The sequence below is a fragment of the Periophthalmus magnuspinnatus genome, chromosome 19 (genome assembly GCF_009829125.3).
Source record: "Periophthalmus magnuspinnatus isolate fPerMag1 chromosome 19, fPerMag1.2.pri, whole genome shotgun sequence".
In the NCBI taxonomy this organism is placed as follows: domain Eukaryota; kingdom Metazoa; phylum Chordata; class Actinopteri; order Gobiiformes; family Gobiidae; genus Periophthalmus; species Periophthalmus magnuspinnatus.
The window spans coordinates 3,552,829-3,572,753 of NC_047144.1; the positions used below are offsets into that span (position 1 = coordinate 3,552,829).

Genomic DNA, 19,925 nt, shown 5'->3' on the forward strand with positions numbered 1-19,925 from the left:
ACGACCAGCGGTGTTCAAAATCTTTGGTTGTGTTTACTAAGATTCATAGCATGGTCACTTTTCTGCATTATCAAACTTCACAAATCTTCACGTCTTCTGATTACTAAGCCAAAAAGCTGTTTAAATGTACAGTAACTGGGCGGGGTCCTACATGCGGGACCCGTGGATCTGGAAAAGCTGTCAACATCAGAAAAAAGAAAGAAAGTTATTGTCAAAATTTGAATAATACTGTAGATTTATAGTACTTTAAGTAAACTGCTGTATTGGAGGCTACGGGCTGGCTTTGGTAATGATAATGGAGATGATTATGGCGATAGGATGGGACATGCACAATGGACCTGGACATAGACACCGGTGCTACTGTCCCTCTGAATGTGTGTGCGTGTAAATGTGCGACCAGAGTGGACATTTTAGAACTACAACTGCACTACAAGGTCAGGACTATTCCATGACACTGCACTGGCAACAAGAGCACACAAGGACAATGTACTGAAGCTCCTAGAAAACATGAGGAGTTTTAATTGTGACTGAAATATTGCTCACATCAATTACAAAAAGTGATGTTAGGAAAATTGCAATTAAATTCTTCTGAATGATATGTGACATGTAAACGTAAGTCTATATGTCCTAGAAGTAAACTTTTGACTGAACATAAATATGCTATTACGACCCAAAAAATGCACATTTGCAGCTTTAAATTTTGTGAACAGGATATTATAGATTTTAGATCTATATTTGAACTATATTTTAGATGTAGTAGATAGTCGTCATTAACAGTAAAAGCAGTTCAGTGACATTTACTTGAGTAAAGAAATACTCCTACTTGAGTATTTTTTATTGATGCAACAGTACTCTTTCTTGAGTAAAAGTTTTGGTTACTCATCCCACTGTGAGTCTAAGTGATAAAATCTTTATGTTGACAATATGAATTGATTTCAACATTCGTTTCTTGCACTGCTCCCTCAGATGATTTATTTCTTCCAATTTGAAAATTCCAGATAATGTGCATTATTTAATGTTTGTCCCTTCAAACTTCACTGTCAAGATAAGTTTCTCTTTCAGTCACTCTTGTGTTATAGTTTCCCCAAATGTTTGGACGACAGTAGTGGTCCAAGAAATTACTGTTACTATTTTTAAGTAATGTTACCCTTACTTGAGTACAATTTTTGACTGGACAGTTGACAGTTCAAACCTCACTCAAGCGTACTATTGTTGTGTCTCTGAGCAAGACACTTATCCCACGTTTTAGTCAGGAAATTGTAACTTATTATTGATTCCACATTTATTAAACCACGTCCCAATGTCCACCCATAGAAAGCCAGACCCCACACAGAAACATAACAGTCATCTAGTGCGGCAGTCTCTACAGGTCCTCACCGAGACACATGATCCCCCTCATTCTCTAAGCCACTCATTTGGTGTGGTCTGCCTCCCTCCCTCTTCCTCCTCATCCTCCTCCTCCCTCGGCGCATCCTCCTCCTGTATCTCCGCCGCCTTTCGTCCAGACGAAGGGGCGGAGCCAAAAACGTACAAGGCAAAACAAGACAGAACAAGCAGAGATGAGCATGTGGATGAGTGATTGGTGGACAGAGGTGTGTGTGACATGAGAGGAGGAAACGGAAGAAACGGAGGAGTGTGAGGGATGTGCTGGAGTGTTGTCGAGTAGTGACATTTGGAGAGAGCAGAGGGCAGAGTCACACACGCATCAACAGCCCACTTCAGACCTGGCATTACCAATCTGCTCTCTGATCTGATGCCAATCATCTGAGCACCAGTTCTAAGGAACTACAGTGATTATTACTTTTACAGTGTCTTCTTCATTGTTGTGTGAATTACAATTTAATGTTGGCATTAGCTCAAAAGGTAAAGCAACCTGAGATGATTGTATCTACTGTTGTTGTATTGTTGTATCTCCTACCAGTACTGAATTACATAGACTTTAAGAGGTGTACTGTGTAGGGCTGTTACAAGTATTAAAAATCAGAAAAAAAATAGATACTCATTTAGGCAAGTATTGATATTGAGATTTGAGATTTTTTTTTAAATCACATAACTGGATAAAATTTGACCTTGTTTCATCTCGAGTTTTATCAGAAGTAGTGTACGACCACATGGTATAATAAACAAATACCACTGTTTTGTGTTAAAATTACAATACAGTCTATTCTTTAGTATCATTTTAGTATCAGTGGCAAAACTAATACAGTGAAACTTTTTTGGAAGAAGGTTCGCCACCTGCTTATCACCATGGAGATGTTTTTGCCGTACCTTAAATGTTCCACAGTAAATATATACTAAATATTTTGACCCCACTTGAAGAATTTACAAGGAACATTTCTCTTTCCACCCAGTGGCTCAGATTTGAATGCCAGGTCTGAGGTTAAGACACAGGCATTTACAGCAATAAACTTAAAAATACACAAACCAACAATCCATGCTTCCATGCTTGTTTCTGATGAACATTTACCTTGGTTTTGTGGCTTTGCTCTGTACCCAACCCTGACCCTGGCGTGTGCAGCTCCTTGGACACTACACACAGGAACTCAGCCTGGTCTTCAGTCCCGTAGCTGTACGACGAACCAATATTGACCATCTAAAGCAAAACAAGTAAGAAAGATACAGACAAAAAAAGAGAGGAGAAGCACAAGTTAAAACCAAGAACAACCAGAAAATGCAAAAGAAAGACGCCAAAATTAGCAGAAAAAGCTACTAAAAAGCTAAACCAAAGCTGTCATGCGGAGCGACCACAGAGAGGACACCCTGCTGCACATGTGTAGAGGGGGACGTCACAGACAGCAGCTTGGGACATTGACGGGGGCAGAAATAACATGATTTCTTTTCGCTGGGGGTAGGGGGGTGGGGCTGTGCAAAGCGAAAAGTGGCGTGCATGCGTTGGAGTTTGGGGAGGGAGAGTAGAGGGTGTAGGGGGCAGTGGAGGTTTGAATGTAAAAGAAGACTAGAGTTCTATGTTATATGGGAGAGCTGACCTTTTGAGACCAGGAGGATCTGAGGTGGAGGTCGAAGTATCACTACTTCATCAAAAGTTATATTTACATGAAGTCATGAGAGCTAGATTACAGTCTAATCTGCAACTAGACTCTAGAGATAGGGCTGCACAATATTACTGCATTATCACAAATGTACCGTTATGCCATCTTCAAATGGTTATAAATGTATAGTATATTTACAGAAGTTATAATGCAAGTTCTGTTTTGTTTTTTTTGTTTTTTTTACTATTTCTTCTGCTGGTCAGCTGCATGTCTAACAAAAATAATTTCCCTTTTTGAATGAATCAAACTAAATCTAAAATAAACTAAAACCTACACATTAAGCTTGTAACACAGAAAAAATAAGGCACAAATTTTACCACTATCCAATATCATGTTTACATGTTTAAATAAAGCTACTTAAAATAGTTTTACCACAGAAGAGGTTTCATTTTAAGACTGAAAAATGTATCAGGAAAAAAAAAATTATTGCTGAATATATTTACATTATAATATAATATATGTTATATTATTAATATATTTTCTTAAATCACAATAAAGTTAGCCTTTCCTTTCCCTTAAAATGAAAATATGGGTTGCAAATAAACATAAATGAATAAGTTGCCAAAAGCATTCATGCTAAATTAAAACCCTCTCAATCTCCTATCCCTGCACTATTCATCTCTTTACATGATTGCAGCCATATCTGTAGTGCACTGCTCTAGCTGGAGGTGTACAAATCATATGGGGCTGATATCGGGGGCTGCGGGGTCAGGCCAAAAGGGGGACTACTGAAGGGGCAGCAGCAGCGTGAGTCCAACCCACAGTCCAGAGCAGTCCGGTGCGGGGCTTTCTGCAGGCGCGCACGCTGACCTGCTCAAACTTCCAGCCGTCCGACATGGTGGACACCATCTGGGTCAGCTCCTCCTCCTGGCACTGCAGCACCCGGTACACGTGCTTAGGGGGGACCTGCTGGAAGACACCACAGAGACAGCGGGCATATTAGGAGGAATAGGCTTGATGCAGCCTAATAGAAGAAAATACAGTTCATTTTTTCTGTTTAGTGTAGGGCTGAACGTTATGAGAACTGTAATCTGATCCCTGACAGAATATTATTATTGATTGTGCCATACATGATTCAGTGCATTTCTGTTTAAGTAAATTGTATGTAACATTCACATTTTAAATTTCGTAAACTAGTCCTCTCTGTGTCCCCAGATATCAGGTAGACATGTTCAAATTAAATATAGCTTTTACTGATAAAAAAAATTAAAACTCAGCATTAGAATTGTTATTACAAATACGTTCAGAGAAGCAGCAAAAGACCGTCTCCTCTCCGTGCGCTGTAGGACAGAGCGCTGCTGCTATAGGTTTTACAATGCTCACAGTTGATGTAGACAGACAGATAGATAGATAGATAGATAGATAGATAAAACTTTATTAATCTCCAAGGGAGAAATTCAGGTGTGCGGCAGCAAACACACACTTGCACAAACAGACACAATAATAACAGTAGAAACAATAAAATATTACTATCAATAAAATAAAGTACTCGTCATATAGAAGTTTACAGTTCCTATCAGGCAGTTCTGTTAAACAGCCTGATAGCTGAAGGGACAAACGACCTCGAAAAGTGCACTGTCCTGCAGCTCAGTGAGAGGAACCCGTTACTCCGTGTGCTTCTCTGTGCAGACATAGTGTCATGCAAGGGATGTCTGGAATTGTCCAGGATGCCCTGCATTAAAGCCCTCATCCTCTTCTCAACCACAGCTCCCACAGAGTCCACCCTCCTCCCGATCACAGATGCACACTTCTTTATCAGTCTGTCCAAACGATTGCAATCCCTTGTGGTTATACTGCCACCCCAACAGACAACAGCATAGAAGACAGCACTGCCACAACAGACTGATAGAAGAGGAACAACATGTCAGCACACACATCAAAAGACCTAAGCTTTCTTAGGAAAAACAGCCTACTCTGTCCTTTCCTATACAGAGCCCGAGCCTGCTCTGACCAGTCCAGTTTGTGGTCAAGGTGCATACCCAAGATACATACTATGTATGTATCTGTGTGCCGGGGATTATTTCCTTGTATCCATGTTTTAGAGTATGACCTTGTATTGTTGTCTATTTGCATCTGCTACTGTCAGGCACCTGAATTTCCTTTGGGAATCAATAAAGTATTTATCTATCCATCCACTGGACACAATGTCCCATTTATTTATGTTATAATTTGGTGTTGGTTCACAAGACAAGTTATCCACTCAGAATTCAATGCTGAAATCCAGTAGGTTTAAACTGAAAAGGACTCTCTGTAGGCCTGTCACCATATTTACTATATTGACGATACGATCTTAAAGCTGGAATAAAATATTTTTGTGGAAATATTTATCATGTGCACATTTTCTGCACTATTGAGAACATTTTTGTAATTTTTTTGGCTAAACAATAAGATTTAAGCTGTAAAAGGTTGAATTAATAACAAAAGACAAAGTTTACAGACAGATTTAAACTTTGTCTTTTGCTATGGATCAGATCTAAACGAGAGATTACACAGATGTTGAATTAATAACTTCAATGGCTCATTACAGATGCAAACTATACTACTATAGTGTTGCATTCGGCTGTTTATTTATTGCAGCTCATGATTTTTTAACAATATTGTACATTTAGTTTTTGTGGTATAAATCTGCTCTCAGGTTATTATGTTAGTGGTATAAATTGTAATTCAATATTATCGTTTATCATCTGTATTTACTTCAACAATATATCAGGCCTAACTCTGAATCCTCACTACCTAAAACCCAGCACCTGCAGCCAATCATTAATGAGCGCTGGAGCAGCCTCTGAGCTCTCACAGGAGGCATGGATTCATTTGGACGTGTTCTCTATCTGCAGGTTAAGGCTCTGGTAACCCTGATTCAGTTGTGCTAGTAGTTCCTTTTTAAAAACTAAAAGTGCAGGTTACATGCAGTTCTCTACTATTGGCTTATTAAAAGGGAATTTTAAGCTACTACAGGCAAATTAAATCTTATGCCAAGGTTTTTTCTTGAGAATATCACCCATCCCTTTAGCATAACTAAAATTGTTAGCAAGTTTAATAATATCACAAAAAAAGGTCACCAATTATTCCATCTAACTTGCTGCAAAATTGTTATAGCCATTTTTTTTACATACCATTTTAAACTATGGGGTTTTTTTCTATTATATTTATTATTATTTTTATATAACTCCTCAATGTGCTTAAAAATTGCACCTTGTGCATAAATAGTTACTGATATAATATATCATATATATATATATATAATATATACTGATTGATTAAAAGTTAGCATTGCATGCAAAATAATTTTAAATACCATTCCATCATTGTGCCTAAGTATTAACATGTTCTAGTATACTTAAATAAACCCAAGTTATATAACCAACAAAACGCCATACTAAGAAGTTACAGTAAGAAGAAATACAGTCCGTGGGCAGTGCTGCTAGCACATGTATAAATCTAAAAATACATGATGGTTGCTGGCTGCTACAAAGCCTGCATCCTTTCTGAGCAAATGCCAGAGCTCCACACATTATTTACCTCTAGGCAAATGACACCAGTGTGTGCAGTAAAATACAGACGAAGCCAGTTAGCGAGGGGGTAGCTTGGAAGACCCACACGATCACATTATATAAGGCAGTGTAGCTCTGAGCAGCAGGTCCTGGTACATAATAGTGTCCTCTTAGAAGGAGCACAGAAGTGTGAAATCACTGACAAAGTCCAAAGGCATTATTGCACTTAAAAGGGCTTTTTAAAGACCGCAGTTAACATAAGGCCGTACTGTAAATAATAAATGTACTCTTTATATATAGAAATCTGGTGATGTGTAAAGTGTTATGTAATCTATCCCGCTCCCATTGTTTACCTGTGTAGCTTTGGAGTCTCTCTCGATGATCCTCTCTTTGATCAGTTTGATGAGCGGCGTGATATTGTAAAACTCTGCTTCTTCCAGGACACCTAGCAAAATCAAAAAGCACAAAATAATAGTTAGCTCAAATTTTAGATGTTTTAGATGTTTAATTTTAGACGTTTAAATTAAAAATGAAGGTAAACTAAACATAGGCAGACCTTCCTCAGCCAGCTCCTTGTTGTAAACTAGTTTGCCGTGTCGCAGGTAGTTCAAGATGGGACCGAAGTAAGTGGGGTCTCTGTCGATGACATAGGCTCCGGTCTCATCCTGTAAAACAAAATTATATGTGTATATATATATATATATATATATATATATATATATATATATATATATATATATATATATATATATATATATATATATATATATATATATATATATATATATATATATATATATATATATATATATATATATATATATATATATATATATATATATATATATATATATATATATATATATATATATTATCATCAAGAGATATTAGAAGCACAAAAACAAGGTGGGAATCAACTTGTTCTTGCTCCTAGATAATTCTGCAGTTTTGTGTTGAAAAAAGTGAAAAGAGTGTTCTGCCTCTAGTAGCCATTGCAATTTCAAGTACTATGTGACATCACATATGACTGTCCTGATTACTACCAGGTGTTTCTGATTACAAACACTTACAGAGGAAATGTGAAATGTGGATGCCTGATAGACCAATCACTGTTCCTTATACCTCCAAATCCCACCCCTACCCTCATTCTGAGGAGAAAGTTGTTTAGGAGCTTCTCAATTTAGCATCTTAAAATGGTGTGGGGGAAATTTAGGTGTGTAATCCCATTTCATATTATGGCAGGTGAGCAGTAACGTCACTACAACATGGACTGCTACTTTCTTTTTGCGTAGAGATTTCTTACAGACTTGGTTGTGTATGCACTGCCAACTTGGCCAGTGGGTTCAAAACAAAAAGATGAGGCAGCCAGCACAGCCAAGGTTTTATCTGATATGCAAAGTGTGGATGTCTGCCACATGAAGTCATCACTACAGTGAAAAACTAGGCCAGACAAGTTGGAGCAGAATGTGTTATTGAAATATTTCCCTCTTGAATACTAACTAATGTTAATAGTGTCGGCTTTCTCTCCAAGACGTTGCTTTTTCTCAATTTCTTGAAAATCTTTTTAATGAGTAGATAGCTGTACTGTGCTGTACAAATGTCTTTGCACAGCACTTTGGGCAGCTGTGGTTGTTTTTAAATGTGCTTTTTAAATACATTTGACTTGAAACCTAAAATGCCCCTTATCGAGGATGCTGCATGTCTGACCACGCTAGTTGCGCCTAAACATACCTACTGGGCATCAGCTCAGCCACTAGCCTAGTTGGGCCGACAAATGTAACTCAAATAAAAATTGAGACTGCAACTATACAACCTGTTAATGTTAGTGGCTTAAGTGAACTTGACAGACAAAAAAAAAAAAAAACAAACTTATAGAGTTCCCTATAGAAAGGTGGGACAAAAACAACAAAAAACTACCATACCCCATTACTCAGTTGCCTTCACCTTCAGGCGAGAGAAGCTGAGTAGAGTTAGAGGTTACTTCTGCGCTGCCATCATAATAGTGCACACTCATCTTCCTTGTGATAACATCTTCAGAGGAGACTACATTTACTTTCATATGCCACTGAGCCTAAGCTGAAAGGACCTGATGAGATCCTATTCAAAGAGAATGCATGTGCAGACTAGTGAGGATAGACTTTATACAAGCTGGTGGAAGAGGGTGACAAAAAGCTACCACCAGCTCTATTCAAAATGCATGTTTTGCAGCTACTGAAGCAGAAATGGACAATATTTGCCTCAAGGTGCAATTTCTACACTTACATGTGACGACGGCTAGAAGATAATTAGAATAACAAACATTCAGAAACAATTTACTTAAAGATGCACCATGTAATTTTTCTATAGTCTGCCATCTGCTTGTAATCATAGAGATGTTATTGCTTTGCCTAGATTGTCCCACAGTATGGCATTAAACCTATTTCTATGGAGACACGTAAATGACGCTACCCATAGTCATATTGGTTTTCTTTTACCTATTATGCAATCACGCCAACTTACAGGTCAGATCTGTTGAGTAGTGATCCCGCTCACAGTAAGAATACTTATTTAAAAACTCTAAATGCAATAAATGCTGCAGATACGTTTAATGCCATACTGTAGTACATTCCAGGCAAAGGAATAATAGCTCCATGGATACAAGAGGCAGACCTCTCACCAGAAAAGTTACATGAGGGCACCTTTAAACTGTCAGATTAGCTATATTTTGGGGTAAGCTTTTTTTATCACCTCTTACTGTGCTGTCTACAACATCACAAAAGAATATGCTTAAATTCAAATAATGGCAATATGTGCAAAACTTCAATTCCAGGCTGTTGTACATTGTATTCTTTCTGCAGGACTTATGAGGCATAATATCTGAGGCATAATATCTGAGGGATCTGCTTCAGACAGTTCACTTTAGACAATGGAGGCACTTGAGGCCTGTACCGATCAGGTCCAGGGAGAACCAGTGGAAATGAGGTTATTTACTCTTTTTCAGTGAACCAGTGGCTAGTGTTACAAATCAATACAATTACATACACTACCTTTCAGTGTAGTTTTGATTAAATGGGTTGAATGAGTCAGTAAAGGTTACAATCTAAAATAAGCACAAAGTTATCCCCCGCAGCCGAACAGTTAACGCAAGGTGTAACTGACAAGAGAAAGAGGAAGACATTTAAGTGACTGAAGCTTACACAAATCACAAATATTTGTTTTACTGTATATGGTTGGTTTCTTACTTGTGACACAATGTATTTGATTTTGGGAAAAGTGCACACTGCAACTCCAAGAGAATTAACATTTTTTGAGACAAGAGTGAAATATGAACTTATAATATAATGAATAATGGAAGAAAAAAAAAGTTTATATTACATTATCTTTATAATTGCTGGATTTGCCATAATTGTGATAACTTAAATTATGATTTTGATTTGATTGTGCTATATACCATACATTCAAAGCATTCTGAACTTCCCAAACTGCTAAGACATTATTATATATATATTATATTGTTGTTTTAATTCATTTCACTGCAATACTTTGTGGAGCAGATGTGAAGGCTAATATTTTGTTGGACCACCTTTAGCTTTGATTATGTCGCACATTCGCTGTGGCATTGTTTCAATTTCACTTCTGCAATGCCACAAGATTTAATTCCATCCAGTGTTGCATAAATTTTTCATCCAGATCTTGCATTGATGATGGTCGAGTCTGACGCTGCACAAAGTTTCTCCAGCACATCCCAAAGATTCTCAATGGGGTGAAGGTCTGGACTCTGTGGTGGACAATCCATGTGTGAAAATTATGTCTCATGCTCCTGAACCACTCTGTCACTATTTGAGCCCAATGAATCCTGGCATTGTCATCTTGGAATATGCCCGTGTCATCAGGGAAGAACAAATCCACTGATGGAATAACCTGGTCATTCAGTATATTCAGGTGTCAGCTGACCTCATTTTTTGAGCACAGACTGTTGCTGAACCTAGACCTGACCAACTGCAGCGACACCAACATATTTGCTTAGTTAAATCCAGGTGGTCACTTTTTTTTTGGCCAGGCAGTGTATGCATTAGACAAGGAGACCGACAAGAACCAACCGCTTTTCTGTGATTGTCAAATGGGACGGGACACAGAACAGTGGAAAGATGAGGTTTAAATCAGCAGGAGACGGCTGTTTCGAGCCAAAGTCTGGAGGAGATACGCACTCATGGATCCATCATGAACCAGAGCAGACCGACGCCTTATCAACGTGATGCAGCATGACAGTGTGGGCATGACAGCACTTTGTGGTTTTGTGGGAGGGGGGCTGGGACACGCCAATCAAGTTTTTCTTTGCAAAAGACCTAACTGAAGCAGGTGCATGTAGCTGCATGATTTTAAATGCACCATTTCTGATTTTGCCTGTCTTAAAAACATGAAAAGCAGAACTAGGTTATTTTAAACGGTTTACAGGTGTCGAAAGTTATTTCTCACCTTATGCATTCAGAGAATCATAATTAGTTACCATGATAATTTCAAGTGCTTTTCACAACTTTTAGAGACCAGAGTCGAATTGTGTCATTGCGGTAAAGCTAACAAAAACTAGTATGCCAACATGCATTCCTGATTATCGGACAATAAAATGCTGTCTAATTAGATGCAGACAGCGGGCATATTTTGACCTCAAGAGCTGCTTATACAATACAGTTGAAACCAGAAGTTTACGTACACTATATAAACTTCACATTTTTTTCATGACATGAAATCAGGCTAAAGTTTTATTTTTTTTTTATTTCCTATTTAAGGTCAATTAGGATTATCAAAATTATTTCTGTTTGCTAAATGCCAGAATTGTAATTTTTTTCATTACTGTATGTAAACTTCTGACTTTGAAGAAAGTAAGATTACTATGCCTCAAACTATTTGGATAAACCCTGATGATGTTGTCATGTCTTTGGAAGCTTCTGATCCAGTTTATTGACAACATTGGAGTTAATTAGAGACACAGCTGTGGATATATTTGAAGGTACACCTGAAATTGTCTAAAAGAATCCTGCTTTTTTTAGTGAGGAAAAAAAAACATGCCTTTTTATATAGTGTAAGTAAACTTCTGGTTTCAACTGTATATCTATGCTGAGCCTTTATCTATACTGTTAACTAAAAACAACTTTGTGTCTTCTGAGGTTGTACTTGGAGTGCTACAGTGCAAAGTGTAGACGAAGTGTAGATCACAAGTTACCACATGATAAAATGCTTGATTTGCAATACTTTAGCGATGGGGCAAGATACAGTAGTAGACTATTCATGGGTTTAAGTGTCCTTTATCTGCAACATTTTGAGGACTCTTTCCTATTCAAAAGCTATAATATTTAGTTTTAAATTGTTAATCACTATAGCAATGGCTCTTCTTTCTTAACAGTGAGAAACCCATGGATAGTAGAGACTTCAAAAACTAAAGAAAGAGCTGCCTGAATGCATTTATTATATAAAAATCTTTTTCAGAGATCTACGTTTGCATTTTTTCATATATTTGGTAAAGATCTTTCCTTAAACAATCATGTAAAATATGACCTTGCAGTTAGCCGTGTTGTCAGTCCCATGGGAACTTTGACATCTCTCCTGACAACACTTTTTCTCCCCAGAGGTGAACAGTGAGTCATGGGTGTTTTAAATCGGTTATGATGGTCAAAATATCTTTCATCAACGAGGAGAAGGAAATATTTGATACTGATGAATTTGGTCAACAGCACGTGTGTGTGTGTGTGTGTGTGTATATATATATATATATATATATATACACATACATACATACATACATATGTATTATATGTGAATGATGAGCCTAATCTAATTGCAATTAAGCCTTGTAATTACAATACAATTTGGGATTTGTATTTTAATAATATGATTTTGTTCAAAGTTCACATTTTAAAACACATCCAGAAGAATTGACAAAAACTGAAACATGGACAGACAAACTAATGCAAGATTCATTTGATATGTCTGTACATGTTAGTCATTTTTATGCCGAATAAGACTGGATATTTGGTTGTTTTTGTGGAAACTTACTGTACATAAAAAAAAATGTAGCCTTTGCAAGTTCTCAATTTTGATCATTCAAATTACTGTAATTTATCTTGCAGCCTTGCTGTAAAACAAACCAAACTTTCAAACAGAATGGTGAAATATGCTTTTGTTGTACAAGGGTCACATGATGTTCAGTAAAGTTAAGGCTGGAACAGTGCTTAATTATTTACAGAATCATACAGGATGCAAATAGACTATAAATGTCGACTATGTCGATGGAAGCAAAACAAATGTCCCCTTTAGTGCAAAATGAACCATCGTACCTTCTTGCTTGTTCAAGCCTCTCAGTATTTTCATTCTTGCATTGTTAAAACATTCTTCTACCGCTGCCACAGCATTTAAAAAAAGCAAGGAATGTGCTTCATGGAAATGACTACACATTAGTCCTTTTGTCGACCTCACAGACGACATAATACATTCACGTAATACATTCAGCTAACTCAGTTTAATCAGGCTTGCTGATTAAAAGTCTTATTTCATCTTCTATTTTCTCCTTTAAGATAACAGTTATGAGAGGTTTCTACAACTTCTGTACAGAATATTCATCTGAAAATGTGATAAACCAAGTTGTGGCTTGTTTTGTGCTCAATGCTGTCAATTTTGACAGTGTATTACTGTGACAACATTTGGACGTAAAATCCAAATGTTGCCACAAATGTTGTGTATTATGAATTAATTAATATTAGTTCCATTCCATTCATATAATCATCAATGCATGTTAAAAAAAATTAAATACCAATATTACAGCACTACAACAAAGCAAAGAAATGAGGCTGTGCAGTAATGAGTAATTTGTCTAGCCCCAGTACAGATATATTGTATAAATTGCTCTTGAGGTCAAAAGGCCGCTGTATGCCGTCTGCATCTAATTATGAATCAGGAAGTGTGCAGTTTGCATGCAAGTTGTTAGTATTACCATGACTGCAAAACTTTGTCCTGGCCTCTGATAGTTGTGAAATGTGCTTATAATCTACTCGAGGTATGGCACAAACTGTTAAACATTTTGTTGAAGTCTGTTACCACATTTGACTGGCTTTTGATGTGGCAGTATCACACATATATATTACTGTTACATCTTGAGTATGTAGCGGGCCATCCAAATCTGCTCAGCGCAATCCTCCTAATATGTCATATGAATCAAAGCATCGTGATCATCCATACTAATGCGATTATGAGGTCTGGAAAGAGTCGCGCGGCTACACCTGTTCATCTGACATTATCTGGGCGCAAAGGTGACTCTTAGCTACATAATGTAATTGGCTCGGGGGTGGCGTGCGGTCAGCTTGGGCGGCATAAGCGGCGTCGAGCCTTGGGTTTGCCTCGGTTAGGGGGGCCGGGCACGGCGAGGTGCGGGTAATCACATTAAAACAGTCGGACACGGACAGACTGGTGTGTGCGTGAGGATTTAAAAACAGCCGATTGCCCCTGAGCTGGGATGCTAGTGCGAGCAGATTAAATGGAGGAGGTAACTCTAGGATAAACCCTGCCTTTAGTCGTGAGTCAAGCAAGAAAACACACACGGTCAGGTTTAGCTTCCGTTCCGTATGTGAACAAAACAACTGCCGGGTAAGGGCAGACACACAAAAGGATATTCTTCTAAGTGATTCCAGTGAAGGTGATTTTTGACGTCATTAATGCATCTATTTTTAATCAGACCACCAAGAACCATAATAAAAATAAGCCAACTAATCCATTACCCTCTTTGACAAATCAATTTAAAAAAGAGTTGTGCCTGATTTTTTTCATGTAATAAAGTTAAATTTGACTGCCCCAGTACAGTTATATTATAAAAGCATCTCTAAGGGTCAAAATGAGACCGATGCATCCAATTATTGAGTGTTTTATTCTACGCGAAACAGCAAGTGTATCATTAGCATGCCAACATTTCCTCTAGCCTTTCATTACAGTGAATAATTGACTGATAATTAGGATGTCCAGATAAGGTAAGGGAGCAATAAATTTAGACCACTGCAAACTAGTTCTGTTTTTCACACTTTTAAAGACCATAAAAACGAGGTTATACCAAATGCAAAAGAGACATTTTGTGTATGTAAATACGCAGGACACTATTCTTCCATCTATCATCTATTATATAAATTCCATCAATAACTCAATGTTTCAAGTTAGCCCCACGGTGACCAAAAACCGTAACAACCAATACAATCTTTCATACGGACTAGACTTGTATAAACATCTTGAAACACCAACCTAAATATTAAAGTCCAAAACATTCTACCAAAACACTTTATTGCATAACTATACAAGAAGTAAAAATAAAAACTGCCTCATTATACGTGTGTTCTTTCCTGTTTAGCTGCGCTTCCAATCTGTTGTATCAGTCACGCTTGTCTGACTCACAGCTGTCATGTACTCATTTGCACTTCTGAATGAAAAAAAAAAACAAAAACAAACAATTTCCAACTTCTTCTCAGGTCTGTTGCCATCTACTCGATTTAAAGGACAAGATTCAATGCGACAATCTTTTTTTTTTTGTAAGAGAAGTGCATAAGAATTCTATGACTCAACCCAGTCGCTCTGTATGCGTCTCACCACCTCACTGCGATTCATATTTTGGGCTTCTAGCTGCGAGCTGAAAGTTGGAATAACAAATGCACAGATTTAACTGTTTTAGCTCCGACGTTTTTCGAGACTCCCTATGTCTCAAACCCAGCTTTTGTAGCAACGTGAAAAAACTTGAAATTTCCCCAACAGAGGTATCAAAGACAACAGATTCTCGTTTTGTATTTGAGTACTACACATTCAAGTGATGTGTCTTAGAGTGAAATTATCTGAGAGTTTGTGATAGCCATATAAAAAAGGTGCCCAAGCAAATGTGTGATATGTGCTAGAGGTGAGTCAGGAGCTTAAGAGTGGAACTAAGGAGAGGAGGACAGGGACGACAGAAGAGTGTGTGTGCGTGTATTTATCACATTGTGAGTACTGAAATCGGTACACACTCGCTTTACAGAGACTGATCTTGTCTTATGGGAACCACACGCTCCGCTTCTAATTATAATGCTTTTTTTATGTATGAGAACCACATTAGAGGTTACATTAAAGTTTTAGGTTATGGTTAGGTAAGTATTAATGATGCTTAAAGGTAGAATCAGCCTCCAGGAAATAAATGCAAGTCGATGTGCCGTCCCCAAAAAAGAATGAAAACCCAACAATGTGTGTGTGTGGAGTGGGGAGGTTTTTGGTGAGTGCATGTGGTGGAAAGGGAGCTCCTCTCAAGTCGCAGCTGAAGGTCACATGGGACTGTTGTTTCCACAGAGCAGCGGGAAAAACTCTCTTTGGAGTAGACTGAGGCTCAGGTTAACAAACAGCTGACTCTGCAGTGATAGTTGTGCAATGTGAAGACTGTTTGCATATGAAGCTTTAATTCAATATTCAGTTCATTATTAATGGATCACGTCTTGTATAGTGTTTCATTGCTTTTATTTATTTAACAACTACAGAAAATTGAGTTGATTCAGAGGTTTACTTTAGTTGTCCTATATTATCTGAAATGACAAAGGAGAACTACTATGTTCATACACTCCATTTAATAGTATTTATCTGGAGAAAAACTGTTGTTTTTATACCTCAACTGTTGTGCCACACACGGTAGTAACTTTGTATACTAGTAACTTTGCATAATGCTCTCCCATGACCCACCAAGCATCAAAACTTTTACTAAAAGAAAAAATATATTTGTTTTTTGGTTTTCCAACAGAAAATCTATACTTGATCTATAACCATTTCACTGCACAGTAGGAAGCAGATGATTGCTGTGGCAATTCCAGATAAAAGACTCAAACCATTCTAAGACTCAATGGAATGGATTTGACAAAAGACACGAAGAAAGAAAACTCTTAAAAAATGCTGGCCTACTTCTTGTTCATCGATGACTGGCTTGTCATCCAATTTAAGCAATGGGTTATACAATATATTGTGATACTTAACTTAAATTTCCCGCACTTTGTTTGAATTGATTTTTCAGGACTTCTTGCAGTGTGCATGTGGACACAAACATTATAAATATAACATCTTTTTTAAGAAAGTAACTACTGAAAGTCTATAGTCACATGTTGCTTGTTTACATGCACATTTTGCAGGACTAAAAGGCAAAGGGAGGTTTGTGGTTTTCTTTACTTAAGATGTTTTTGATAGATTCAGTTGGTCTTTGAAATAAGAGCTATATTCAGGTTGTATTAAGTTAAATAACAGCAATGGCTGAAATGAGAAATGCATTATAATTAATGGGACAACTACATTTGCATTTACAGTCAGAGCAGCAAAGAGGAAGAGAATTTGTTTTTAAGGACCAAATATTTTTATGGGACATTTTTGTTGTTTGAGGGTACATGTTTACATTTCGGTGCCACGTGAGGTTGTCTGAGGTTGCGGACACAAGCATAACCCAGCTGAGCCGAGGGCCTTTCCACACACCCTCCCCCGGGGCTTATTTCCGTACAGTCGTCGAAAGCGCTGACATTTTGGGTCCCGTGAGCTTTCAACTAGCAGGCAGCAAAATATCACTGTAGGATGCACAGATAAAGTGCAGGACCTCCTCTATTGTTTTCATCACATCACATTCATTTCATCCTCTGCAGTTAGTACAGAACTTTTAACACTGAACTGTAGTCCTTTAGTCAATTAATTGGTTAATGGTGTCTTAGTCAACCAAAATGTTCATTACTCAACTAATTGTTTTTAGATTTTGAGGATTAATATGGGACATACATCAGTAACAGCCAGGTATGGAGTGAGTTTGCAAAAAAAAAAAAAAACTGGTAGTGACTGCTTTTTTTAAAGTTTCCTAGTAGGTTTTTGCCTACGTAATGCAGGATTTATAATATTGTGACAACACTACTTTGGAAAATGTTTATAAAATGTGCTATACAAGTAAAGTGGACTGGATCTGCTATGTACATCAGAATTAGAGGCTGGGACCATAATAGAAACCTGCATCATTCATGAGCTTACGGTGTGTGGGAGAGAGCGTCACTTAATACGCTTCAGTCTTCATCCTCCTCCTTCTCTTTCTTGTGCTATAAGATGCCAAGCTCCTGTAGAAGGAGGGCACGTGTTTATCCAGCTGACTAGATACACTCCACGAAATAATAATGATGAGAAACAAGGGCTGGGGCGGACACTCTCTGTGCGTAAGGACGGAGATGCTGGAAGCTGCAGGGGGATGGCTCATACTCAAGAGTCACACATTAAGCTGAGGTTAGAGACCACTCTGAGGCAAAGCAACTCCTTGCGCTCTTGTCATCTGCAATGTCCTCCCATACTTACCTGAATACAACATTGCATTCAATTTAATTAGTTGTCAGTGTAATCGGTCAAAGTTAGTGTTGGCATGATATAATAAAAATGGGCTTATAAATAGAGGAAAAGAAGCAAATATATGACATATTCTGTGCATCCATAACGGCTATAGGGAAAAATGTTTCTGATCTTCAAACATATGAAGGGTGAAGAACAGGAGACGTGCAAAGGTGAAATAATGTACTGTAATAACCAGAACCCTAGTACTTCCAACTATATTAGGCCTGATTAAAAATGTGATAGTTTAGCTGGGAAGCACTACAACAATGCCATTGCAAGTTCAAGTATCCTGCCTCATGGCCCTGTGTTTTAAACGCAGGACACGTCTAGCTGCTACCTCCAAAGTATCAGGGAGATTACCAATGGCAGAAGTTTACATTGCCGCAGGAGCAGCAGGATGTTGAGCTGCCTGTGGGCCGTGGTGAGCCAAGCCTCTCCAACTATGAACCAGAGCGGCCTTTCTCCCCGGGCTGAACTCGTGTGGCTGTGGACTTACCGTGTCCGAGTGCAGGTCCTGTTGCTGACACAGCCGGTACAGGAACGACGTCTGTTCTTTGAGGAGCGTTTGTCTCGTGGTGAGGAACACGGTGCCGCCGACATTGAGGCGGACCCACTTGCCACTGTTCCCGCCGCTGGGGTGGATGACCGAGCCGTTGGTCTGGGACGTAGTGCCGCTGGGCTCCGTGGCGCCGCTGTCCGTGGGCGAAGTGCCGCTGTCTCCCGCTGCTTCACTGTCTTTGTTGTTATTGTTGTTGTTGTTATTGTTGTTGCTGTTGTGGTGGTGGCAGCCGTGATGCGTGGAAAGTTCCCGCTGGTCCTCCGCGGTCGTAGCCATTTGGAAACAGCCGCGAAACACAAGCTGTGACCGCGCTAGAGCCGCCGTATGTCCGGAGTGTGGCTCCGGTGCCTCGGCTTCTCCCTGCGCTTCTCCAGCTCCCGACGCTCCGCCCTGTGCGTCAATGCGTCATCAGCACGCGGATATCAACACCCGCGTTTACAACATTAAAGTGCTCACATTAGCCTGTCTAAGCTAGCTCTACTCATTATTGTTACGCGTTGTCCCACAATGAATACTGCATATTATTTCCTAGCAAAAATACCTGGAAAAACTTGCCATATATGCAAACAATTTAATTTAAAAAAAAAAAAACGAAAAAAACGAAAGCAACAGCAAAGTTTCCGATGTTTGCGTGTAGCTTGACCATAGACTGTATGAGTTACACTAATCCTCACAGTTAGCCTTCACTCATAATACAAGCCTACAGAATAAACTCAAATAAGAAAAATTATAAAGACAAACAGTGAAATCACACCATAACTTCTAAGTAAGAGCTTTATTGTGTCAAAATAAAAAGGTAATTTTCGAAGAGGAACAGACTATACAGTAGTAATGCCTATAGTAACGATATTAACTATATTATGGTAATATTCTTTATTATTAATTCTGTATGTAAACCTGAGTGGAATTTGCATAGAACTGACTAGAGCAGTGATTCACAAAGATGTCTCTGGGGCCTCAAAAGCATTGCAAGGGCCCTCCTCCAAAGGCTGTCCACACAGCAAAGAAACTTTAAACTTTAAATCAACTTAAATGAAGATTTTTTTAAAATACTTCATTATACTAGTATTAAGCCCACAGGAATGTATTGTTTTAACACAAGAAAACATTATATGTTCTTTTACATGTAGTGTAAATGTTATTAGAGTTGCCCTTTGCATTGACAGGGGGGCAGCAGCACAGAAGACTGTGGGAATGACTGGACTACAGCATATCACAGCTCTTGTCGATATTGCTAAAGTTGGGCTTATTAGGCCCTTGCACGTGTATTGCAGAATTGCTAATTGGATATGTTTCACTTTCCTGAGTAAATTATCCCAAAATGCATTTTAAAATATAGAATTGCCTTTTCTAGGCAAAAACTAGTCAATACAGTATGGGTCTTTACAAAAGTTTTAGGACTAATCAAAGAATTAAGAAAGAAAGAGGAAACATAAATAGTCTATACCTATACCTAATGGA

At 38.3% G+C, this 19,925-nt stretch overlaps 1 protein-coding gene across 6 annotated transcripts; it reads right to left on the reverse strand.

Moving 5' to 3' along the window:
- Positions 1-9: 9 nt before the first annotated feature.
- On the reverse strand, positions 10-18,854 carry kctd17 (potassium channel tetramerization domain containing 17). 6 transcript variants are annotated; one of them, XM_033984552.2, is made up of 7 exons: positions 18,402-18,811; positions 7,098-7,206; positions 6,895-6,986; positions 3,861-3,956; positions 2,468-2,593; positions 1,378-1,494; positions 158-177 (listed from the first exon to the last, which is right to left on the reverse strand). In XM_033984552.2, exons 1-6 carry the CDS (start codon positions 18,738-18,740, stop codon positions 1,396-1,398), a joined length of 861 nt encoding a protein of 286 aa, XP_033840443.1. In that variant the 5' UTR covers positions 18,741-18,811; the 3' UTR covers positions 158-177; positions 1,378-1,395. The 6 variants fall into 6 exon arrangements, with proteins under 6 accessions (XP_055085264.1, XP_055085263.1, XP_033840443.1 ...); XM_033984550.2 differs by having other exon boundaries at positions 3,813-3,956; XM_033984551.2 differs by having other exon boundaries at positions 3,861-3,959.
- Between the last annotated feature and the right edge of the window lie 1,071 nt (positions 18,855-19,925).

Bases quoted from the DNA above. Each gene is read 5' to 3' on its own strand.
- kctd17 (XM_033984549.2), bottom strand. From the start codon at position 18,740: ATGGCTACGACCGCGGAGGACCAGCGGGAACTTTCCACGCATCACGGC. The intron at 3,960-6,894 runs GTAAACAATGGG...GGTGTCTTCCAG, and splicing joins GAGACTCCAAAGCTACACAG to CAGGTCCCCCCTAAGCACGT. The intron at 2,594-3,812 runs GTGGGTTGGACT...GTTTTGCTTTAG, and splicing joins GCACCGGACTGCTCTGGACT to ATGGTCAATATTGGTTCGTC.